The following is a 20,160-nucleotide window of genomic DNA, read 5'->3' as shown; positions in this document are numbered from 1 at the left end:
GTACTCCTTTTCTTTTTGTGGATACAGACTAACACAGCTGCTACTCTGAAACCTAAAAAAATAATGTGTTGTTTAAATTTGTGACTGAACTCGTTGGGTGAGAATTGTATGTCTTTGGCTTTGTTTTACCCACATTCTGCCATATATTTCATGTTATAGTAGTCTCGGATGATGACTCAGCACATGGTGTTAATTTTAAGAACACTTTTGCTGCAGATTTGACAAAACACAAAGAAGGTACCAATGTGAGATTTCTAAAGATAACTACAGCACTCGACCCAAGGTTTAAGAATCTGAAGTGCTATCCAAAATCTGAGAGGGATGAGGTGTGGAGCATGCTTTCAGAAGTCTTAAAAGAGCAACACTCCGATGTGGAAACTACAGAACCTGAACCACCAAAAAAGAAAATCAACCTTCTGCTGGTGGCCTCTGACTCAGATGATGAAAATGAACATGTGTCGGTCCGCGCTCCTTTGGACTATTATTGAGTAGAACCCATCATCAGCATAGATGCATGTCCTCTAGAATGGTGGTTGAAGCATGAAGGGACATATGAATCTTTAGCACATCTGGCATGTAAATATCTTGCGACACCGGCTACAACAGTGCCATGCGAACATCTGTTCTCACTTTCAGGTGACATTGTGAACAAGAAGTGGGCAGCATTATCTCATGATCTATGTGTGTATATAATATCTGCTGCAGTTTCCACGGTATGCATCCGATGAAGTGAGCTGTAGCTCACGAAAGCTCATGCTCAAATAAATTGGTTAGTCTCTAAGGTGCCACAAGTACTCCTTTTCTTTTTGCGAATACAGACTAACACGGCTGTTACTCTGAAACCTGTAAACAGACTTGTTTGTCTGAGTGATTGGCTGAACAAGAAGTAGGCCTGGGTGGACTTGTAGACTCTAAAGTTTTACATTGTTTTATTTTTGAATGCAATTATTTTTTGTACATAATTCTACATTTCTAAATTCAACTTTCATGATAAAAAGATCGCACTACAGTACTTGTATTACGTGAATTGAAAAATACTGCTTTTTACAGTGCAAATATTTGTAATAAAAATAAATATAAAGTGAGCACTGTATACTTTGTATTCTGTGTTGTAATTTAAATCAATATATTTGAAAATGTAGAAAACATCAAAAAATATTTAAATAAACGGTATTCTATTATTAAGTGTGATTAGTTGCACGATTAATTGCAATTAATTTCTTTAATTGCTTGACAGCCCTAGTTTCAATAGATAATGGAAATGACTATAACATTGCACATTACAAAATTTACTGAACCACTACAAAACTGTTTATTAAGTATAGAGACTCTGGGTAGCTCTACTGACTTTGCTTCTTTGCAGCTGCTTCTGCAAGTTTCTCTTTTGATGTCTATTATACCAATGATTTATCACTCTTCCATCTTCTCCGCATGTTTCCCAGCAGCTCTGGCGATCACCTGGAAAGTACAATAGCAGCAGGTTAATGGAAAACTTGAAAAGATTTAAAGAATAAATCATGGCTATAAAAAAAAATTGGAATGTATTTACAGCTCATATGTCTGGGATAAGTGAACTGTTTACTTCAGTTTTATTTCTTAAATCTTACCTTTATATTTCATAAAAGTGAAAAATTATACACAATAAACAAATGGTAAAAATATAATATGGCAGTACACAGATCAGAGTAATGGGATATATAATATTTTGTATGTGTATGCATCTGAGAGAGAGAAACTTTTATTTAATTATCTGAATAACATTAATTAAGTAAGCCTCAAAATATTCCTATGAGAAATGTATTATTCCTATTTTAATTAAGGGAACACTGAAGTACAGAGAGGTTAAATGTACACCACACTTTGGTGTCAGTCCTTTAGGAGAGAGAACTTCCAGGTGCTTGTCTCCTACTGCAACTACGAGGCCAGGTCTGCTCTCGGAAATTAAGTCAGTATAACTACATCACTCAAGGGTGTGAAAAATCCACACCTGAGCAACATAGTTAAACTGACCTAACCCCACATGTAGACAGTGCTAAATCAATGGGATAATTCTCCTTTAGACATAGCTACTATCCCTTGGGGAGGTGAATTAACTATGCTGATGGGAGAAGCCCTCCCATTGGCATTGGTAGCGTCTTCACCGAAATGCTAGAGAGCACTGCTGCAGTGTTTTAAGTGTAGACCTGTCCCTAGACACATTGCCTCTTACACAGAGGGATATAGTTTCCAGTTACTACATCACTAGTTCAAATCCAATACAGGTTGGTAATGGATGAAAGTTACCATAGGATAACTGCCTGTGTGAAATGAATTGATTGTCCAAAGCCCACTGGAGAAGACTTCTATCAACTTCAGGGGGTGTGGCATAGGCTCCCAGGTAGGTGGTGGTGGTGGGGGTAGGGATCAAACCTGGCATCCTCACTGGCTGTATCAGCAGACAGGCCAGTAACTCAGTGGGTGTGGGAAAGGACATTCACCTTCAAGAGGCGCTATCTCAATATCAGAGGTGGACATATTGGCAGGGGGCTGTAGAAAAGGTTACATAGCTTTTGTCCAGGCTTTACCTGTTGGGTGGGTTGAAGGGTTCAATTTACAGGACTGCCATCTGATTACTTTTCAAAAGCATTATACTCACTGAGAAAAGAAACATGTCAGGAACTTAGTGTAGTAAAATCTGCTAATACCAGATACATATTATAGTACTTAAAGTGTTAAGATATAATATTATGAACATATAGTTTCTACAGAAGTAGTGCCTATGTAGAGAATATTTAATTGTAAATAATTTATCCAAAAGCTATGAAGAGCCGATCATCTGACGTCTTGATTACTGCAACATCCGTTTTCTTTGGCCATGACAAATGCAATCTTGCCACACTCATCTCCATGCAGAATGCTGGTGGAAAGTCATTTCCCCAGCCCACTGCTTTGACCATATCACTTCTTTCTTTGCATCCGTCCACTGGCTCTCCCTTCTCTATTGCATCAAACATAAGGCACTTGTATTCACTTTTAAGGACCTTTATGGACAGCTGTCATCCTTATCTAGGCCATACTTACAGGATGGGGGACTCTATCCTGGGAAGCAGTGACTCCAAAAGGATTTGGGGGTTGTGTTGAATAATCAGCTGAATGTGATCTCCTAGTGTGATGCAGCAGCCAAAAGAGCTTAATACAATCCTGGAATGCATAAACAGGGAAATGTTAAGAAGGAGTAGAGAGGTCATTTTCCTACTGTATTTGGCACTAGTCTGATTGCTGCTAGAATAGTGTGTCCAGTTCTGGTGCCCACAGTTCAAGTAGGAAGTTGATAAATTGGAGAGAGTTCAGAGAAGAGCCATGAGAAAGATTAAAGGATTAAAAAACATGCATTATAGTGATAGAGTCAAGGAGCTCTATCTATTTAGCTTAATGAGGAGAAGGTTAAGGGGTGACTTGATTACAGCCTATAAGTGCCTACAGCGGGAAAAAAATATTTAATAATAGGCTCTTCGGTCTAGCAGAGAAGGTATAACGTGATCCAATAGCTGGAAGTTGAAGCTAGATAAATTCAGACTGGAAATTAGGTGTAAATTTTAGTGATAAGAGTAATTAACCATTGGACCAGTTTACCAAGGGTTGTGGTGGATTCTCCATCATGGAGAATTTTTAAATCAAAATTGGATGTTCTCCTAAAACATCTGCTCTAGGAATTATTTTGGGAAGTTTTATGCCCTGTGTTAGACAGGAGGTCAGACTACATGATCACAATGGTCCCTTCTGGCCTTGGAATCTATGAAATTATCGTCTCATTTGCTATTGAGCAGTTAACACTCTGCTGTGATCGGCCCATGGTGTTAACATTTCAAACAAGCACCTTTGTGCTTTCTCCTCATGCTGCTCCCTATCAAGCTGACCAATATGGTCTCATTCCTTGTACTCCCACATCTGTCTCGTATGGTGACTCTGTGAAAACACCAAAAGGGAGGATGGTTCATTTCCCCATGCACTGCTGTAAATTTTGGCCTATGTCTGTATTGACTAACCAAGCTTCTTGGGGTTCAGGGTTCTCTACTTCCCAGTCTTGACGACTGAGAGCAGCCTTAGAGTGCTGGGAGACTGCTTTGAGTCAACAGATAGGTATAGCTGCTCCTCTTGTTGATAAGCCACAAGGTGGGAAATTAGGAGGACCTAGGATCTGGTAAAGATCCTTGGGGGCAGGAAACAGAATTTCTGTCCGTGGCTCCTTCCATCCCCACCTCACTTGGATCGATACAGGTGAACACCCATTGAAGTCAACAGGGATCTGCCCACACTGATCCAGTTTGTGTGTGTGCTCCTGTGCATTGTTCCAGTCCGCCCTGCCTTTTGTCTGCCAGCAAAAATTGCCAAAAGTGGCTGCTATGACTCTTTCACCTGACATGTCTGGAACATGCAAAAATCAGGCTAGAAATTGACTTCAGAGTGGGTGGCTGATGAAAGCAACCTGAAGAGGTAGGCACACCATGGCTCCACCCCTACAGCCCACGTTTGTGTCATGGCCCTGCTCCCCACATGGAATGACAGTGCCCCCCTTCCAAGAGGCAGGGTCACTCAGGAACATCAGCATCGGTCCCCTTCCCTCAGAAGGAGCAGAGTGCATCTGCTTAATAGCCAACTGCACTTGTCTCCTCCTGCTATACATGGAGTCCTCTGCTGGGAGTAGTTAGGTTCCCCCCCCAGCAGTTAACACCCCCACCCATAGAGATGCATGGGGTAGTCTGTTACACGCATATCATGTGTTTCCAAGCTTTTCTTTGCAAGGACCAGGGCTGGGAGCTTGTTTAAAATGAAAGCTGAGATTCCGCTACACTCAGGTGCCTCCAGGAGCCAGGGCCCTGGGCCCCTAGGCAGAGGTGAGTGTGGCGCAGCTTGCACCCACCTGGACAAAACAGGCCCTTGACATTTTGGGAAAAGCACGAATTTGGGAAAAGCACCTAAAAGCAGCAGAAGCGAGGGTGTGAAGAGAGGCACCTGGAGGGGGGTGCGGAGGTTTAAAACCTGCCCCCGCCAGGTGAAGTGGTGGGGGATGTCAAAGTGGGCCCCTTTCACCCACCAGGCCCCCTTACTGCTAGCCTGGGCTCCCTCTCTCCCCCTCTGGCTGCTTGCAGCTTGACTTGGCAGGGATAGCCCGGGGGAGGCAGAGAGGTCTGGGGCCGAAAAGCGCTGTAGGGCGAACGAGGCACGAATCACCCGCGCCGGGGGCTGAGCAGGGCTCCCCACTGCGGCAAGGACACGGCTGTGGGGCCGCCTCCTTCTTTCAGAGCCCTTAGGAGAGTCCCGCGTAAACAGCGCCCCATGGGCCTCGGCCCTATTCCCGGCTCTCCCCTCCCCCGAGCTCGCCCCCGTGACCCTCCCCGCTCCCCCGGGCATGTGTCAGGAGGCGCAGCCCCATACCCAGCCCCGCTTCTGCCGCCGGTGGGGGAGGGCCGGGCCCGGAGGCCGGGCGAGCGGCAATGCCCTGCGCGGCCATAGCGGGGAGACAGCGCGGCCCTTCCCCCGCCGCATGGGAGTGAGCCGCCGCCGCGGCCGCCGCCTCGCTGCGCGCAGGAGGAGACGCGGAACAGGTGGCCAGAGGCAGCAGCGAGCGCTGGCACCGCCCCGGCGGCGGCCGAGCATGTGAGCGGGGCCCCCGCAGCGCCGGCCCGGGACTCGGCCGGTCCGCAGCAGCAGCAGCCGCCGCCGCCCTCCCTGGGGCCGGGCTCCTGCCCGGTGCTGGCGGCTGGCCGCGGGGGGCGCAGAGCCAGGCGCGCCCGGAGCCGGGGGCCGAGCGCGGGCGGGCGGGCAGCGTGTGCGGGGCAGGATGAAAGTCACGGTGTGCTTCGGGCGGACCCGGGTGGTCGTGCCCTGCGGGGACGGCAACATGAAAGTTTTCAGCCTCATCCAGCAAGCGGTGACCAGGTACAAGAAGGCGATCGCCAAGGTGAGGGTGCGCGCCCGGGGCAGCGAGCGGGGGAAGGAGCAGCCGGAGCAGGGAGAGGGCGCCTGGGATCAATATGGCGCTTCCTGGAAAGGGGGGAAGGTGCAGGCTGCTCGGCTGGGTAGAGACTTGGGCATGGGGCCGGAGGGGCCTGGTCTCCGCAGCCCCCCTGTCCTGGGCGAGGAGGGGAGTTTGTGTGTCCCACCTGGCGGAGAGCTCCAGGGACGGAAGAAGCGCGGGGAGTTTGGGCCAGAAGCTCCGCTTGCGCCTGGGGGCAGCGGTCTAGTTTTCCTGACAGTAAAGTTGAAAGCGCTGCTGGGCTGTCTGGCCCGGCCCTGGGGACAGGGAGCGTGTGTCTGTGTGAAAGGAGCTGCTAACTGAACATGGCTTCTTTGTACCCATCGGTGGGAGCTGAGATTTATCCGGCAGCGAGATACAGTCGCAAAGACTTGTGTGTTTTGGGGCCTGAACTCTTTGTTCGTTACTATTTTGTAACGAGCAAGTAAGCCTCTTGTAGGTGTGCTTTTGAACCCCCTCCCCCCCCCCCCCCGTTTTTCTTATTGTTGGTTGCATACACCCTAAGTGCACCAGGTCCATACAAACTGGGATATTGGCTGTCACTTCGGGGGTCACATCTTGGTAGTTTAATTGTCCTGGAGAAGGCTGTGTAACCGCATGCTTTAGGTTTTGTTATATTTGTTCAAAGCCTGGTGTTTGAAACAGAACAAAATTAAAATCCCCAAAGCAAGTCTCCTTTAAAATGATTTCTCTTTCCTAAGCAGTAGTTACTGCAAAGAGTTCAAATCTAGCCCCAGGCTTCCCGGCTGCTCCAGGCCCAGGAGGAAAAGAGCAGTGAAATGTGTGGAGTTCACAAAACAACAGGCATCTAATGTTTATATCTGAAAAAGTAGTATGTCCCTTGCACTACCGGAGAACAGAAAGGTGCTGGAAAGAGGATGGGCTGCAGAATAAAAAAGTTAGTGATGGGTTAAAGAGTGTGTTGTTGGATTATTTGCTAGGATGATCACTAATGTGAAGCAGCACATTCTTCACAGCAAGTCGATGCCCTCTTGTCTGTGTCAGAAATGCTCATGTCAACACAGAGAATCGTTTACTCTTCCAGTTATTGCGAAAAAAAGTTGACAGTGTAGGGAGCCTCTGTGCTGGAAATATATCCATTACCTTTATGTTTGGAAATGTAATTGACTTCCTACTTGCTTTTTGGTGATGTTAATAATAATTACAACTTGTCTGGAACAGTTTCTATATGGTGTTGGTGTATGATTAAATATAATCATTTACAAACAATTGTATCTGCCCATCTGTATACACTTACAATATTTTACTTTTTTGCTGCAAAACATTTTTCATTTCTGATCAACTTAATTCCCAGACCTATTTGATAAAGACCAGTCAGTTTAATGAAATTTTGGCTAGTGCTTCCCTCCACCCCGCCACTAACTTTGCTCAAGTAGTTGGGTATGAATTATTTTTTACCTTTCTGAAATTTTTTTTCTGTGCAGGACTTGATTGCAGAGTTTCAGTTTAGAAATTGTTACTTCAAGATTTTTTGAAATTGCACCAAGCTGTAGTTTAAAGTCTGTTGACATTAGCATTGGTGGATTGGAAGTTATGTGCATGGGTTTTTTCCAAAGAAAACCCATGACTGGTATTGGAAAAGGGGCAACCAAAGTTTCCCTGTTTTGTTTCCTTTTTCTTGAAGATTTTTTTTCTTGGACAATCACTACTTCTGAGTGTATTTTTAATATGCCTCTTAAGTGTAATGTCACATGGCATTGACTAGGGAAATAGCATCTTGACATCTTTCAGTGAAACTTTTTACGATATACCAACTGTAGTTATTTATACAGCTTCATTAATGTGCACGGCATTTCATATGCAAATAAAAGACAATGTCCCAAAGCACTCTTAAAATTAAGAAACAACACTGTAAACCCTGACTGATGAGCTTAATGCTACTCACTTAAATGGGACTATGTCTGGCAGTAAACATTTGCAGGATTGGTCCCTAATTTATACAATATTAATGTTACATTAATACCATTATATTAAATCTGTGGTTCCCAAACTGGTCTGGGAATGAATATCTGGCTGGTCATATTGTACTGGATCATGTTCTTATTTCCAGCTGTTAAATTGCGTTAAAGATAGCTACAAATACATTCTTAATATTATATTTCCATGTGAGCAAATTGCAGTATGTAACACAGGGAAGTTACGTGAGAATGAGTGGGAAGGATGTTTGCTTGTATGTTTGCAAATGAAGGGCAGGGGCCAATGACAAAAGATCTGTGTTATTTGGCTACGTTATGGGAAAAAAATAAATTAAGAACCTCTGAAATGTGATATATTGACAGATCAATTATTTAAAGATAATTTACAACTTTGCTCGCTCCTAGCCTTCAGAGCTCTTGATCTTGGGTTTTGGAAAGGACCAGTTTGCTTTTTATTTTACTGTGTGTATTTTGCAGGGGGTAAGCTTTGTTGCAGTTGTGTGGGGTTGGAATGGTGTTAATTACAAAGAGATGGCTTCTATTATGTGGAAATTCTGTTGTGAAAATGCTAATCTACCCCAACTGAGACCACAGGCCTTTCTTTTAGGGTTTTCTACTGTTAATTTGAAAGTGAGGTTTGACATTATATGCATTGCAGATCTTCCATTGAGACACTTGGATAATATAGTGTTGAGTCCATGAGTGCCTCTGTAAATAAATATATATAGTTTTTACCGAATGTTTCCCAAGTAACAGTGCGGATGTTCATGAGAGAGTAATATGGAGGTATGGTAATATCAGATCTTTATGGTCACTGTCCCACCCTTCTAGTGTAAATTAGATGGTCTTTTTATATTGGAGTTCAACAGTTTTACAGCTCTTCACTTTTTAAAAAGAAAAGGAGGCAAGGAATATAATGAGTTATATATTTGAGGGAACAAGTATGTTTTTTTTTAAATTTATTTTTGGTATCATGTTGACATCATTTGAAGTTTTTCTGACTTTTCCAAAACATACTACTCAAGAGTCAGTTATAGCCTCGTGCAGGAAAGCAGAAATCTGATAGAAGTTTATATAATGTTTTAACACTTACATGAGACTATAGGCCCCAATCCTGCAAAAATGTATGCACCTGCTTAATTTTCCATATTGTGCGTAGTCTGAGTGATTTCAGCAGAGCTGCTTGCAGGGTGTAAAGCACATGAGTAAGGCTTTGCAGGATCAGAACCACACTGAGCTTAGCTCTCTTTCCACAGTTTTCAGTTTGTGACTAGCAGTAGATCTAAACAAAGAGTGGTTTTGATATGCCAACACAACACTAGTCGTCTACATGCATACTGTACAAATCAAGAAATACCAATGGAGTTATTCTGGCACTAAAGACCTTGTTTGGAATTATGTGTGCAAATGTGTTCATAAAATACTGAGTGTGTAACTTAATCTTTAACCTTTATTTTAATTTTATTTTTCTCACTTGGAATTATTTGAATTGAATCGAAGTGGTGGGAATGGAAACAGCACCTGTTTAAAAACAGGAAATTAGGGTCAGAAAAGAAACCCTTACTATTAAAATAAAAAATAAAATTAAATAGCATATGAATAACACATTTCATTTTTTTCGGTTATTGCCTTTTATCATTCTGTAGTTGCATTTGATGATTAGGAATGAGTAAATCAGTCCCCTTTATATTTTAATTGTGAATATTTCCCATTATAGATGGAAAATCTCTCTCTCTTTAAATATGGGTTAACTTGTTAGTATGATGGACTGCATCCCCATGCCGATGTGATGAAAAGTCTAAACATTTTTTTCTATCTTTTAAAATATTCCAATAAAGGTTGTATAGTTGAAATATAAACTGCTTTTTCTCAACGAGTTTAAAACAAACAAAAAAACCCACCCAACAAACCCAGCTCTCAATATGATGCATTCTTGAATTGTAAGCTGGGCTTACAATCCACTTGCCCAGGATAAGAAGAAATCTTTCTTTGGAGAATGCAGTCAAGTTTGGCAGACTCTAAGGCTGTGTCTCCATTGGGATTTTAGCCATTGGTATTGTAACATCAGTGTAATTTGACTGATGTAGACCCCCTAATGAAGAAACGCTCACTGGTCTAAACCACTATGACTTGCACCAGTGCATTTTACCCTGGCTAGTAGGTGATGGGTACATTTTCCAAAACCTACTTATGGGGAAAGCAGAAGTTTTTGTGTAGTTCTGCTCACAATATTATAGTAATGACTTTGAGTTTGAAAGTTACAGAGGGTGGCAATCAGAATGTTGTAGGGGGACTTTGAGGGTATGAATTATGAAAAAAGAACAAGAAGACTTGGCCTATATAACTGAATAATGAGTTGAGAGCTAGAGTATCTTGGGAGTGTGTATGATTTTCAAAGGAAATACATGGATTGATGCCAATAAACTGTTTGACACAGTAACTAGATTAAAATATGTATTATGGACTGCTACAGATAAGGGCACAAGCAACTGAACAAGTTGAATAACTTTACCAAAAGATGGACTTAAATACCCAAGATTCTGAAATTTGTCAGAAAAGTTAGTTATATGTTTGTAAGAAGCTGGGACATGTATTCTAAAGAGGAGCAGATTATCTGTTGGGTATTTTTAGTCTACAGTGGCTTTGGTATGAGGTCCCTTTTTGGTTCTCATTTTTGAATTTCTACCAGCCTGGTCTTTGATTTTTGTCACTGTAAGTGTTTATATATTTCCAAAGAATGTAAAGTTTACAATAAAAAAGATAATGCACAGTTATTCTGGAGGTGAAAATGATGGAAGCAATTGTATGTGTTGATTATTTTCTTAACGTTTGATGTGTGTGACTGGACGTGTAAATGTGCAGAGTAAATGAGAAGTTGAATATATTTCATTGAGAGTCTTGAGAGAGACAAAGCCACTTCAGAGGCCAGTAGACAGCAAGTGGTTGATGGCACACCTCAAAGAGAGAGAGAATCAAATGGGTGTACTTTCATTGGAGGCTACAATGCCGGTATCCACCAAAAGTACTGAAAACTGCCAGGTAGGGAATAGTGATTCATAGGTAGATTAAGGTCAAAGGGACCATTTTGAGCATCTTATCTGAACTCCTGCGGAACACAAGCCAAAGAATCTCACCTGGTAATCTCCTGCTTGAGATAGTAGCAAGAAGATCTCCAATCCCCCTATTGGCACCCTAAAGATTTTAAGAGAAACTTTCAGAGATTGTGACGAGTCTGAGAGTGAAAATGAGGCTCTAGACTTGCTTTGAATGGTTCCTTAGATCTATTTTCCCTCATTCCCCCAGAAAATCAAAGCAAATTTTTTGGTGGGAGATAGCGATGTAATATAGAACATCTGGAACAAAGCTTAGTTGTCGGTTTTAAATTCACACTGGGACAGTAGTGACAGAAAGTATCTGCTATCTGACAGTTGTTTGGTCACCTGTGTGAGGTGCATTGGTCATCTCGCACCCTAAATGCTCGTGGATATCGGAGTACATGCCACAACTGGCATTGTTGGCTGTCTAAGCAAAAAGGTCAAGCATCAAATGGGTATGGGGTCTCAGCTACTTGAGAGCTGGGCCTCCCAAAGTTGAAAGTTTCAGCTTTGTGCCTAGAACTGAAGTGCATTGGCAGGGAGTGTGGGAAATTTGTACTCCTAGTGAATGTGCTGCACTTTTTCCTGTTATGTGCTCATCAGTGCTAGCAATGTGGCACAAGTGAAACAAAGTACCAGAAACCATGCATTCACTTCAAAATAAGTTTGTTTGTTTAAAAGCTGATCCCTCAAAGATAGTCTGTTATGATACAGTGATAATGACTTTAAAAAAATACCTGATTTCCATCACTTTTTTGATATTTGCAACATAAAACAGTTTCTCACCTCCACCCCACCCCCAAAATAATTACTGAAAAACTCAGTCCTAGTGATATAGACCAGCCCATGATTTCTAGGGTCCTGGTGCTGCGTTGTGTAGTACATGGATGGACTGCTGTGGCAGCATGGAACTCCACTGACTTGAGTGTGGCTTCACTCAGGAACTGTATGCTGCTACACTTTGCATAACTGGGACCTAGGTTTATGAGGGCTAGCTTAGCTGGGACCACTACAGTCACTTCTAACCCTAAAGTGTTCTCTGGTGTCTCAGTAAGAGCACACAGGAGAAAGTGACATGACAAATGCTCAGTTGCTTCAGTGAAAAATCTGATTTTATTGGGCATCACTTAATTCAGTGTTTGCATAAATCTTGAGCCTCCTTTAAAGCTAAATAAATGTACCCTAAGATAGCCTCAGAATAGGAAAAGAACCCGCTACTCATTTCAGTTGATAACCTGAGGCTGAAATTTATCTGTCCAGTATTTGACTTTTGATGTGCAATGCTTGAAAATTTTACCATGTCACCCAGCCAAAGATTGATTTGAGTGACTGGGTACTTCCATGGCTGCTCATAGTTCTGTAAGAATGATTCTTGACCACTTTACTGATGGTGGGTCTGAATAGAAGCAATGAAACTGAACTGACTGTTAATTTTGCTCTATTGCTTGGCAAAAGCTGTAAGCAGGAGCAGAGGGGTTGGAGTTTTCTGCAGTCTCAGGAAAGAAACACTGTGTTGGTTTATATTAAGTTCATGTTCATCACCCTACAGACTAGGAAAAATAAATATTTTAAAAATATAAGTGTACAGTTTGCAGACATAGATGGACCCTTGACTGTCCTTTTCATAACGAATATAGCTGATCGACTATTGTGAGAAACATCCTGATTTTCATGGATTTATTCTAACAAGTATGGTGCCTACCCATCTTTTTATCAATCTGATAAATATATTCCTTAAGCTGGACAGTATAAAAACTCCACACATACAGTGTACATTATTTAACTTAATATTATGGGGCTTCTTAATATATACATATTCTTTTATGAAGGAAATAATCTATTTGAGCATGTGGGAAAAATGGTTTGAGAGTTACATCGGTGTGTAATATATAAACTCTATTCAGAATCTATTAATGGTATTTCATAGCTTTTTAAACAGTGCTCGGGAGGTGGGGGCTGTGAAAGAACTTAGCATGTTAAGGGGAACAGTCACTATATCTACTTTGGAGGATCAGTTTAAAGTTCGTACTTAGGTTGTAGGGAGTTGCCAGGCTTCCTTGTTCTAGGCTAGTGTCTCTCAACCTTTTTGTGCTGGTGACCCCCTTTGGACTTAAGAAAAATTGTCCCCCGCTTGTGGCTTTGTGATGAAACACGTAAATTAGCTTCATGAGGGCCTCTGTGCTGTGGGTCCCCAGACAATTGCCCTGCTTCCTACCCTCTAACACCTGCCCCCGCCCAGGCCCGTCTTATGACCCCCAGGTTGAGAAACACTGTTCTAGGTGATAGGCTTCAACCAGCGGGAAACCATTTGAATCTCATAGTCCTCTACACTTTAACCTTTCTAATAATAGTTGCTGATGTTTATTTAAAAAATGCCATTGGAAGTAACACGTTCTTATTTGTGCCATAGACTATGACATCTTTGCATCTTAGTACACTTAAACTGACTTTAGGCAAAACAAGCTGGATTAAAAGGAAAAAGAAAAAATGAAGATGATATAGACAATAAGGTTCGTGTTGCCTTAAAATTTCCTTTTGTTTAGGCCAGTGAGCAGCTGCTTCAAAAGAAAACATTTTTTCCCTGAAAGCAACTTTTTTCATGTAAATATAAATTGAATAAAATGTGCAACAGTACTGACCTAATACACTGAAAATAAAATGGAGTTTTCTTTCTATAAATCTAGAGCATTGCATAGCTCTTCTTGCTCAGAAATATTTTGCAAGCAGTAACAAAACCAAAAGGGTTGGGCGGGGGGGAAGGTAGTACAGTCTAAGGAAGTTCTGAAAGGTATTTTGGGGCATCTGGTGTGTGTGTATGTATGTATATGATGACCCCTCCCAGTTGTAACAAAGAAAATGTTGGTTGAGTCACTGTAATGGCTCAGCAAGTCTGGTGCTGGAAGACAAATAAAAAATTAAACTGCCTCAGTGCTGAATTACGTTATCCAGCAGATCTCTGAGAAGGGGCATTTAACTTAAAAGGGCTCAGAAGCAGTGCTGGGCTTGAGCCTTGTAATGTTTGTCGTTAACAAACTAGTAAAAGGGAAATGAGTCCAACTCCAAAGCTATCCAGAAATGGACAAATTTCAAACTAACAGGGAACATCCAGTTTCTTTCACTGATCAAAATATTTTAGCAGTTGCAGATTTTTCGACTGTAGCCCTAGTTGTTTTCTAAAATTGTTTCCAGATGTTACCGCTAGATCAAAGAAGATTTGTATACTCTCTTTGTTGCTGTATATACTGTATGTTAACAGGCACTGGTTACAGAAAAGGTTATTTATTTTCCACTTCAGTTTCTTCTTTGTGTTTTTTTTTAACATTGGGAACATTTAGCACATAAAGAAAAGAGAAACCAACACCTAGAAGCTGTTGACTTTTAAATACCTATGAGCTTTTCTCCTGTGAGTAGACCTGTTGAAAAAGTGAACAGCATTTGGTCCCTTCTCCAAATATCTTGTAAAATGTAGAGTGCTTGGCCTTTGAAGTTCTCGTACTATAACTGCTAAAGAGAGAGGAGTGGTTGAAGTTTTAGGTTAGGGAGTGTCAGTACAGAAAATATAAATTGCATTCTGACATTACTAACAGCATGACCTGTGTCCGTAGGGACTTTACAGAGTACTTCTATCAGCAGTACAAAACTCCTGATCCCTGGTGCTAAGGGGTATCCATTCCCATTGATTTAGATGGGAATAATGACCTGCAGTACCTTGCATGACTGGGCCCTTAAATGCAAGTGAAAGCAGGTACTGATAGCTCATTTCAGCCTGAGGGCGGTACAGTTTTAGAACTGTAGTACTTTGATTGTGGGCCCAGTCCAGATGTTGCTGGGAAGTAAAGGTGCCCAGAACCTTGTAGGATTAGAGCCTGGGTAGTTGCTGCTTTATTATGGCCATCTTTTGAAAAGCCATACCCCCGTGTGTGCTCCTTTGTGCTAGTGCAATTTACTTGTCTAGCCTTTCAGTTCATTGTCTCTCTGGCTCTGCAAGACTTTCATGCTTACTGGGCTAGGGAAGTACTGGAAGGAGAATGACTGTGGGAAGTAGGGAGAGGAAAACTGTGAGAAAGGGATGCATTCAGGAAGAGATGCGGTTCTACAAGAGAGGAAGAAAACAAATGGGATATCCCTGGAGGCTGGCAAAAAGAAAGGGACTGAGGTAATGAGAACATGAATAGGGCCCCCCTAATGAGTATTCCCTTTCAAAGAATGCAGAGGAAGGGAAGCAAAGAAGTTGTTTATATGGAAGCAAGACAAGATAAAAGAATGAAATGGGTAAACAAATGTACAAAGTGAAAGAGCTAAAGTCTAAGTCTTGAAGGAGGAAAGAACAAAACTGGTAAGGAGGGGAGTGTGTGAAATGCAATCTCCAGAATTCAAAACGAAGAGACATGGGGGTATCTATCATAGAACAGGGATGAGAAGATTGGAATTAGTAACAAACTTCTTTCAAAACAATTTTTTAAAAAAGAGAAAATGTTACTGGGCAAGGGGAGGTTTGGGTAAAATGTTACTGAAAGAAATGAATCACTACATTACATGTGCACACTCTCTCCACATGCTTTCACACACAGCCTGTTGATGATGCTGAGAGGTTCAGGTTCCATTACATGGGGAGTTGGAGGCTAATACTTCCCTCTTCTTATGGTGTTTGTTTTTTTTTTTTTTTGGAGGGTAGGGGGTGGTGGTGGTCTTCTTTCTGGGTGAATATATATCTTTAATTAGGAAGAAGATTATAAAGATTGAAACTAATAGTAATTCAAAAATATTTTTGGACTTCTTTCTGCTTTGATTAATCAGTAAGAAGAAGATTCTGAGTCTCTAGCTATGGAAATATGTCCACCATAATTGTCAGGATTTCACGTTTTTTGAAGAAAATTAGCCAGAGTTGCTAAGCTAAAAATTGTTCCACTGTACCCCACTTTTTTGTATCGGCTTACAAAGTCCCTTGATTACTACTTCATTCCCCCAAAACAAGTGCCAAGTAACTTATGTCTTCTCTATTAAAGATCAGTGGCAATATCCTACTTAGGAGAAATATGCAATAACAAACCAATGTGTACATATAACACATGTGAGATAAAGGAATAACTTATTTCGAGTTTCCAGAGTTTATTCTGAATGGAGAGGGGCAAGGATTTAATGAATTATGAAATGGTACTTTCAAAAATGAGCACTCTTCCTGAGTGATGATAGATTTAAACAAAAACCTGTCTGAAGGTTTGAGCACTATGGATAGATTGCTATCAGTTTTTTTTTATTTCATAATAATTTGATGTACCAGCTGCTTTGGCTTCATTAGTAAAATAGCTAACTGGAATAACAAGATCTGAACTCATTTGGTTTCAAGAATCTGTTGCATTGAACAGTGTTTGCATTTTTAAAATGTACTTTTTTGTGTGTGCATGTGCTGTCAGTTTCTCCTCTGTTGCCTCCCCGTGAAGACTGCTTGCCTGCAGCTGGAAGCATTGGGAAAGCAGCCAGTTACCAAATACTGACAGAGGTGGAATTTCAATGGTGGCGCAGCCTTTCCTAGTGAATGAGTATTTAACCTCTGTAAAGCATATAGGCTCTGAAGGCACAAGAATTTTATCCTGCTCTTGAATTTGGATCACCCTGTTGGCAGCAGAGAGGTGATAAACTGTTGTTCAGCTCAGAGTATGAGGCTAATGTTGAAAGATGAAAATATTGTGCAGTTGTGATCCATAATTGATCACAGAAAAGCCCACTGAAGTGTAAAGTGCAGTTATGGTCAGCAAATTGACGTCTTGTTAGTTAACTTATTTGTTCTCTGTGCAAAAAACCCTACTTTCCGCTATGTTGTTAAAAGGCCCCAGGCATGGTGGAGCAGGTGTGATTCTTCTGGTTGGAGGCAAGATTTTTAGGAATCATTCCCTTGCAAGCCAGAGAACTCAGCTCTGTAGATGACTCAGCACAAAGATATGCAGGCAACTTTTGCTGGGGCTAGTGGATTCACTATCCATGTCCCATCCCTGCTCCAAACTGCTTCTCCATGGCAAGTGCAGAAAGGATCACTTGGCTATACTGTCACTTAATGTGTGAGGGTAAAAGATTTGGCCTTGTGTGTGCCCTGAAGCATATTATTTACTTTTCTGGAAGAGATGATGTTTTTGCTCATGTTGCCATTGGAAGGCTAATGAAGTGGAGGAGAAAAGAGCTCAAATGTCTTCTGCCTTGTGTATCATCACAAAATTGTTAGCTAAAATGAGCATGCAGAATCTCTTCCACTGATGATGATGTGAGAACAGAACACTTAAACTCATCCTTGGATTTGAAATTTCAGTACTGGATGCTAGAAAAATTTCTTTGATTTTTCAAGCCGAACAAATTCGAGAAGTTAGATCAGCAACAGAGGGGAAAATGTTGAACCTCACTTCATGCCATTTTCAGAGCCTCTCTTCAGATTGATAACCACACTTTGATACAGATATATTAATTCACAGGAATAGTTTTTTCATGTTTAATTTTAAAACAAAACACATTCTATAGCACAAATTGATGGATATTGTCTATTACAATTTTGTAATGGTTGACCACTCAAGGAAATGTAGTTTGAAGTCCCATTTTAAATTAAGTAACTGCTGGAAAAATGTGTAAAATATCAAGTGAAAAAACAAAGGGCTCAGTGTTACCGTTAACTCTGCAGCTGTGTGTTACTCTATCTAACTTAGGCTTCAGGTTACCATACAGCCAGGGAATGTGATTTTTAAAGGTGTTACACCGTGTGTACACAGAATGTTCAAAGGTGTTTCAAATTATGCTAACACACTTTGGGGGGGGGAGGAATCTTTTTCAATGTCTAGATGAAAAAAGGCCACAGAAGGGTTGTGAATTAAGTGTAGGGAATTAACAGGATTGAAAAAAGGTACCTTTTTTGTCACCTAGACAGCATCTGCATTGCAAAATTTCCTACCCCACATGCCCGAGCAATGTAGTGCAATTTGTTGAGATATCCATGGTATGTTTTAAGTTTCTGGCATTGAAATAGTCTCTCTCCATTAAGAACATAATGGTTTGCTAAACCAAAGCCAGCTACTAATAGGCTTTTAAAATGGAATTGTGCTCAGTGTTTTGCAAAACATCACCTGCTCCATTGTGATGTTTCCGTGAAGTAAATACTTCATAAACTTTTCATTGAGCTTTATCATGCAGCAGTCGTGGCCAGGTGGAGCCCTACAAACTAAGCCCTTAGACCCAGGCTAAAATAGGTAAACTTGGTATTGTATCATTGGCTAAGTACATAAACCGTCTTTACCAAATGAAGCTTTTGGACCTGATCCTGTTGTCTGTGGAAGTAAGAGTGCTTGAGGCAGTTCCCTTTGCCAGAATGGACCCCTATTTTGAGTGAAAGAGAGAGTTGAAACATGGAAAGTAAGCGTACAAGCAAAATTAATCTGTGGTCAGTTTAATAGGATGTTAAATTGACCGTAGATTAATTTTGCTTGTAAGTTTACTATTGAAAATTAACTAATTAACTTGAATTTACTGCTGTATTTTTTTGAACGTTTGGAGAAGTCTAAACAAATAGAGGGAGCTTCTAAGTATTTTTCCGAACACTCTATATTTCAGCCTGATATCAAAATTCAGTTATCTTAGTTATTATAGTGCACTTTTTTCGTGGTCCATGGTTGATAAAAATGAGATGTAGGGCTATGTGCGATCAGGTTATTGATGGCCCCACAGCCCATATCATTTGTTTTCTTCCCCATGGCCTCACTTCCTGAGGATCATGCAGGGGTGAAGTAATAGAACTGTGTGGAAACCCCTTCTATGAGAGTGCCCTCAGGGTGGATGAGTAATTGCACATGCATGGACACTAGTCCTCTGTCTCAAGTATATTGTAAACATTTATTAAGCCAGTTATTGTATTTGACTAAAATTTGCTGCAGAAAGTGGTCTTTCTGGTCGTTCTAAATTCATTACCCTTTAATAACTCAGTGCCTATGTGGTCTTGAATATAATGGGGCAAGGTAAAATGGAAAGGATTATTCAATTTGTAGTTGAATGAAAATTTATTAAAATTTATTTACTGAGGTGTTATAAACCATTGAAGGCCATCTCGTAAAATGAACAACCTATTTTCTGGGTGTTTTTAATTGAGTATAATATTTATTGTATTGCTGATAGACTAGATTGAAGTAGCATATGAAGAAGCTGTTTCAGCCTTCGAGACAACTATATAGAGAGACATGCCCCTAAATTTTCAGAAGTGAGTACTGATTTTGTGTGCCCCAATTTTGTCACCTTAAAGCAGATGGATTTTTTTTCTTTGAAGGAAGGTGGGTGCTTAGGATATTGTGAAAATATGCTCTTTATAGCTGCCTCAAGATGGGCTAACTTACTAGTCACTTTTGAAACTTTTAGGACGTGGCACTTGCCATTGCAATTACAAAAGGCATTAAAGTTGTCACTCCAGTCCTCCAACAACTGTATAGTAGTGATAGTTGCTGCATTTTATTAAAAATAATGGGAATCTTGTCTGGAGAAAATAGCACATATTGTGAATAATTGTTTTTTTATTTAGCATTTTTCCACTAGTTGCTTTCTAAAAAGTTAATATTATCTTGGATTTTTTGTTACTTTATCAACCCCTAATTTCATTTCAGTGAAAGCCACTTTTTAATTAATCTGTGTAATTAATACGGCAATTAAATTGAAGAATAAAAGATGCAGCAGAGCTTTCAAATCACATGCCTTTCAGTAAGTGGCCTATTGCATCACCTGACTGATTGATCAGGAGGTTCTCTTTAATGTAGTGTTTGAAAGGGCACACATCATACACCGGACCCTTGCTAGAACGCGGGGTTTGGGATCCATGCGTGGGACCACATTAACGTGGGGACCGCGTTACCATGGATCCCAAATTAAATATTTAAATTTGGGATCCGTTGCCGGGACCACGCTGTATGTGAATCCGTGCTATAGCGATTCGCACTCTAGCGAGGGTCCGCTGTAATTGTAATGGTCTTCATTCTTTGTAAGCACAAATAATGCCTCTAGCCTCTCCAGCAAAGAGAAACAGTCCACTCTACTTTACACCTTCTTGCTCTTAGGGCTGTGGTAAGTTGAAGTGAGTGGTCCAATAAAGTGTGTA

General features: G+C 41.1%; 1 protein-coding gene and 1 long non-coding RNA gene across 11 annotated transcripts in view; one reads left to right on the top strand and one right to left on the bottom strand.

The window, feature by feature from the left end:
- Positions 1-1,288: 1,288 nt before the first annotated feature.
- LOC142071221 (uncharacterized) lies at positions 1,289-5,655 on the bottom strand. Its single transcript, XR_012667281.1, has 3 exons — positions 5,416-5,655; positions 3,061-3,180; positions 1,289-1,458 (listed from the first exon to the last, which is right to left on the bottom strand). It is a non-coding gene; the product is annotated as an uncharacterized LOC142071221 (long non-coding RNA).
- Positions 5,656-5,756: 101 nt separating this feature from the next.
- The window catches only part of PARD3 (par-3 family cell polarity regulator), a 666,051-nt gene continuing 651,647 nt past the window's right edge, over positions 5,757-20,160 (top strand). For 6 of the 10 annotated variants that reach the window (XM_048837718.2, XM_048837717.2, XM_048837714.2 and 3 more), the window contains exon 1: positions 5,758-5,941. In XM_048837718.2, coding sequence (XP_048693675.1) covers positions 5,822-5,941 — 120 coding nt within the window. In that variant the 5' untranslated portion in view covers positions 5,758-5,821. Of the gene's footprint in view, positions 5,942-20,160 lie in introns of all 10 variants that reach the window. The other 4 variants (XM_048837722.2, XM_048837719.2, XM_048837721.2 and 1 more) reach the window with 2 other exon arrangements.

The sequence above is a fragment of the Caretta caretta genome, chromosome 2 (assembly GCF_965140235.1).
Source record: "Caretta caretta isolate rCarCar2 chromosome 2, rCarCar1.hap1, whole genome shotgun sequence".
Taxonomy (NCBI): domain Eukaryota; kingdom Metazoa; phylum Chordata; order Testudines; family Cheloniidae; genus Caretta; species Caretta caretta.
This window is presented reverse-complemented; position numbering and strand designations above follow the sequence as displayed.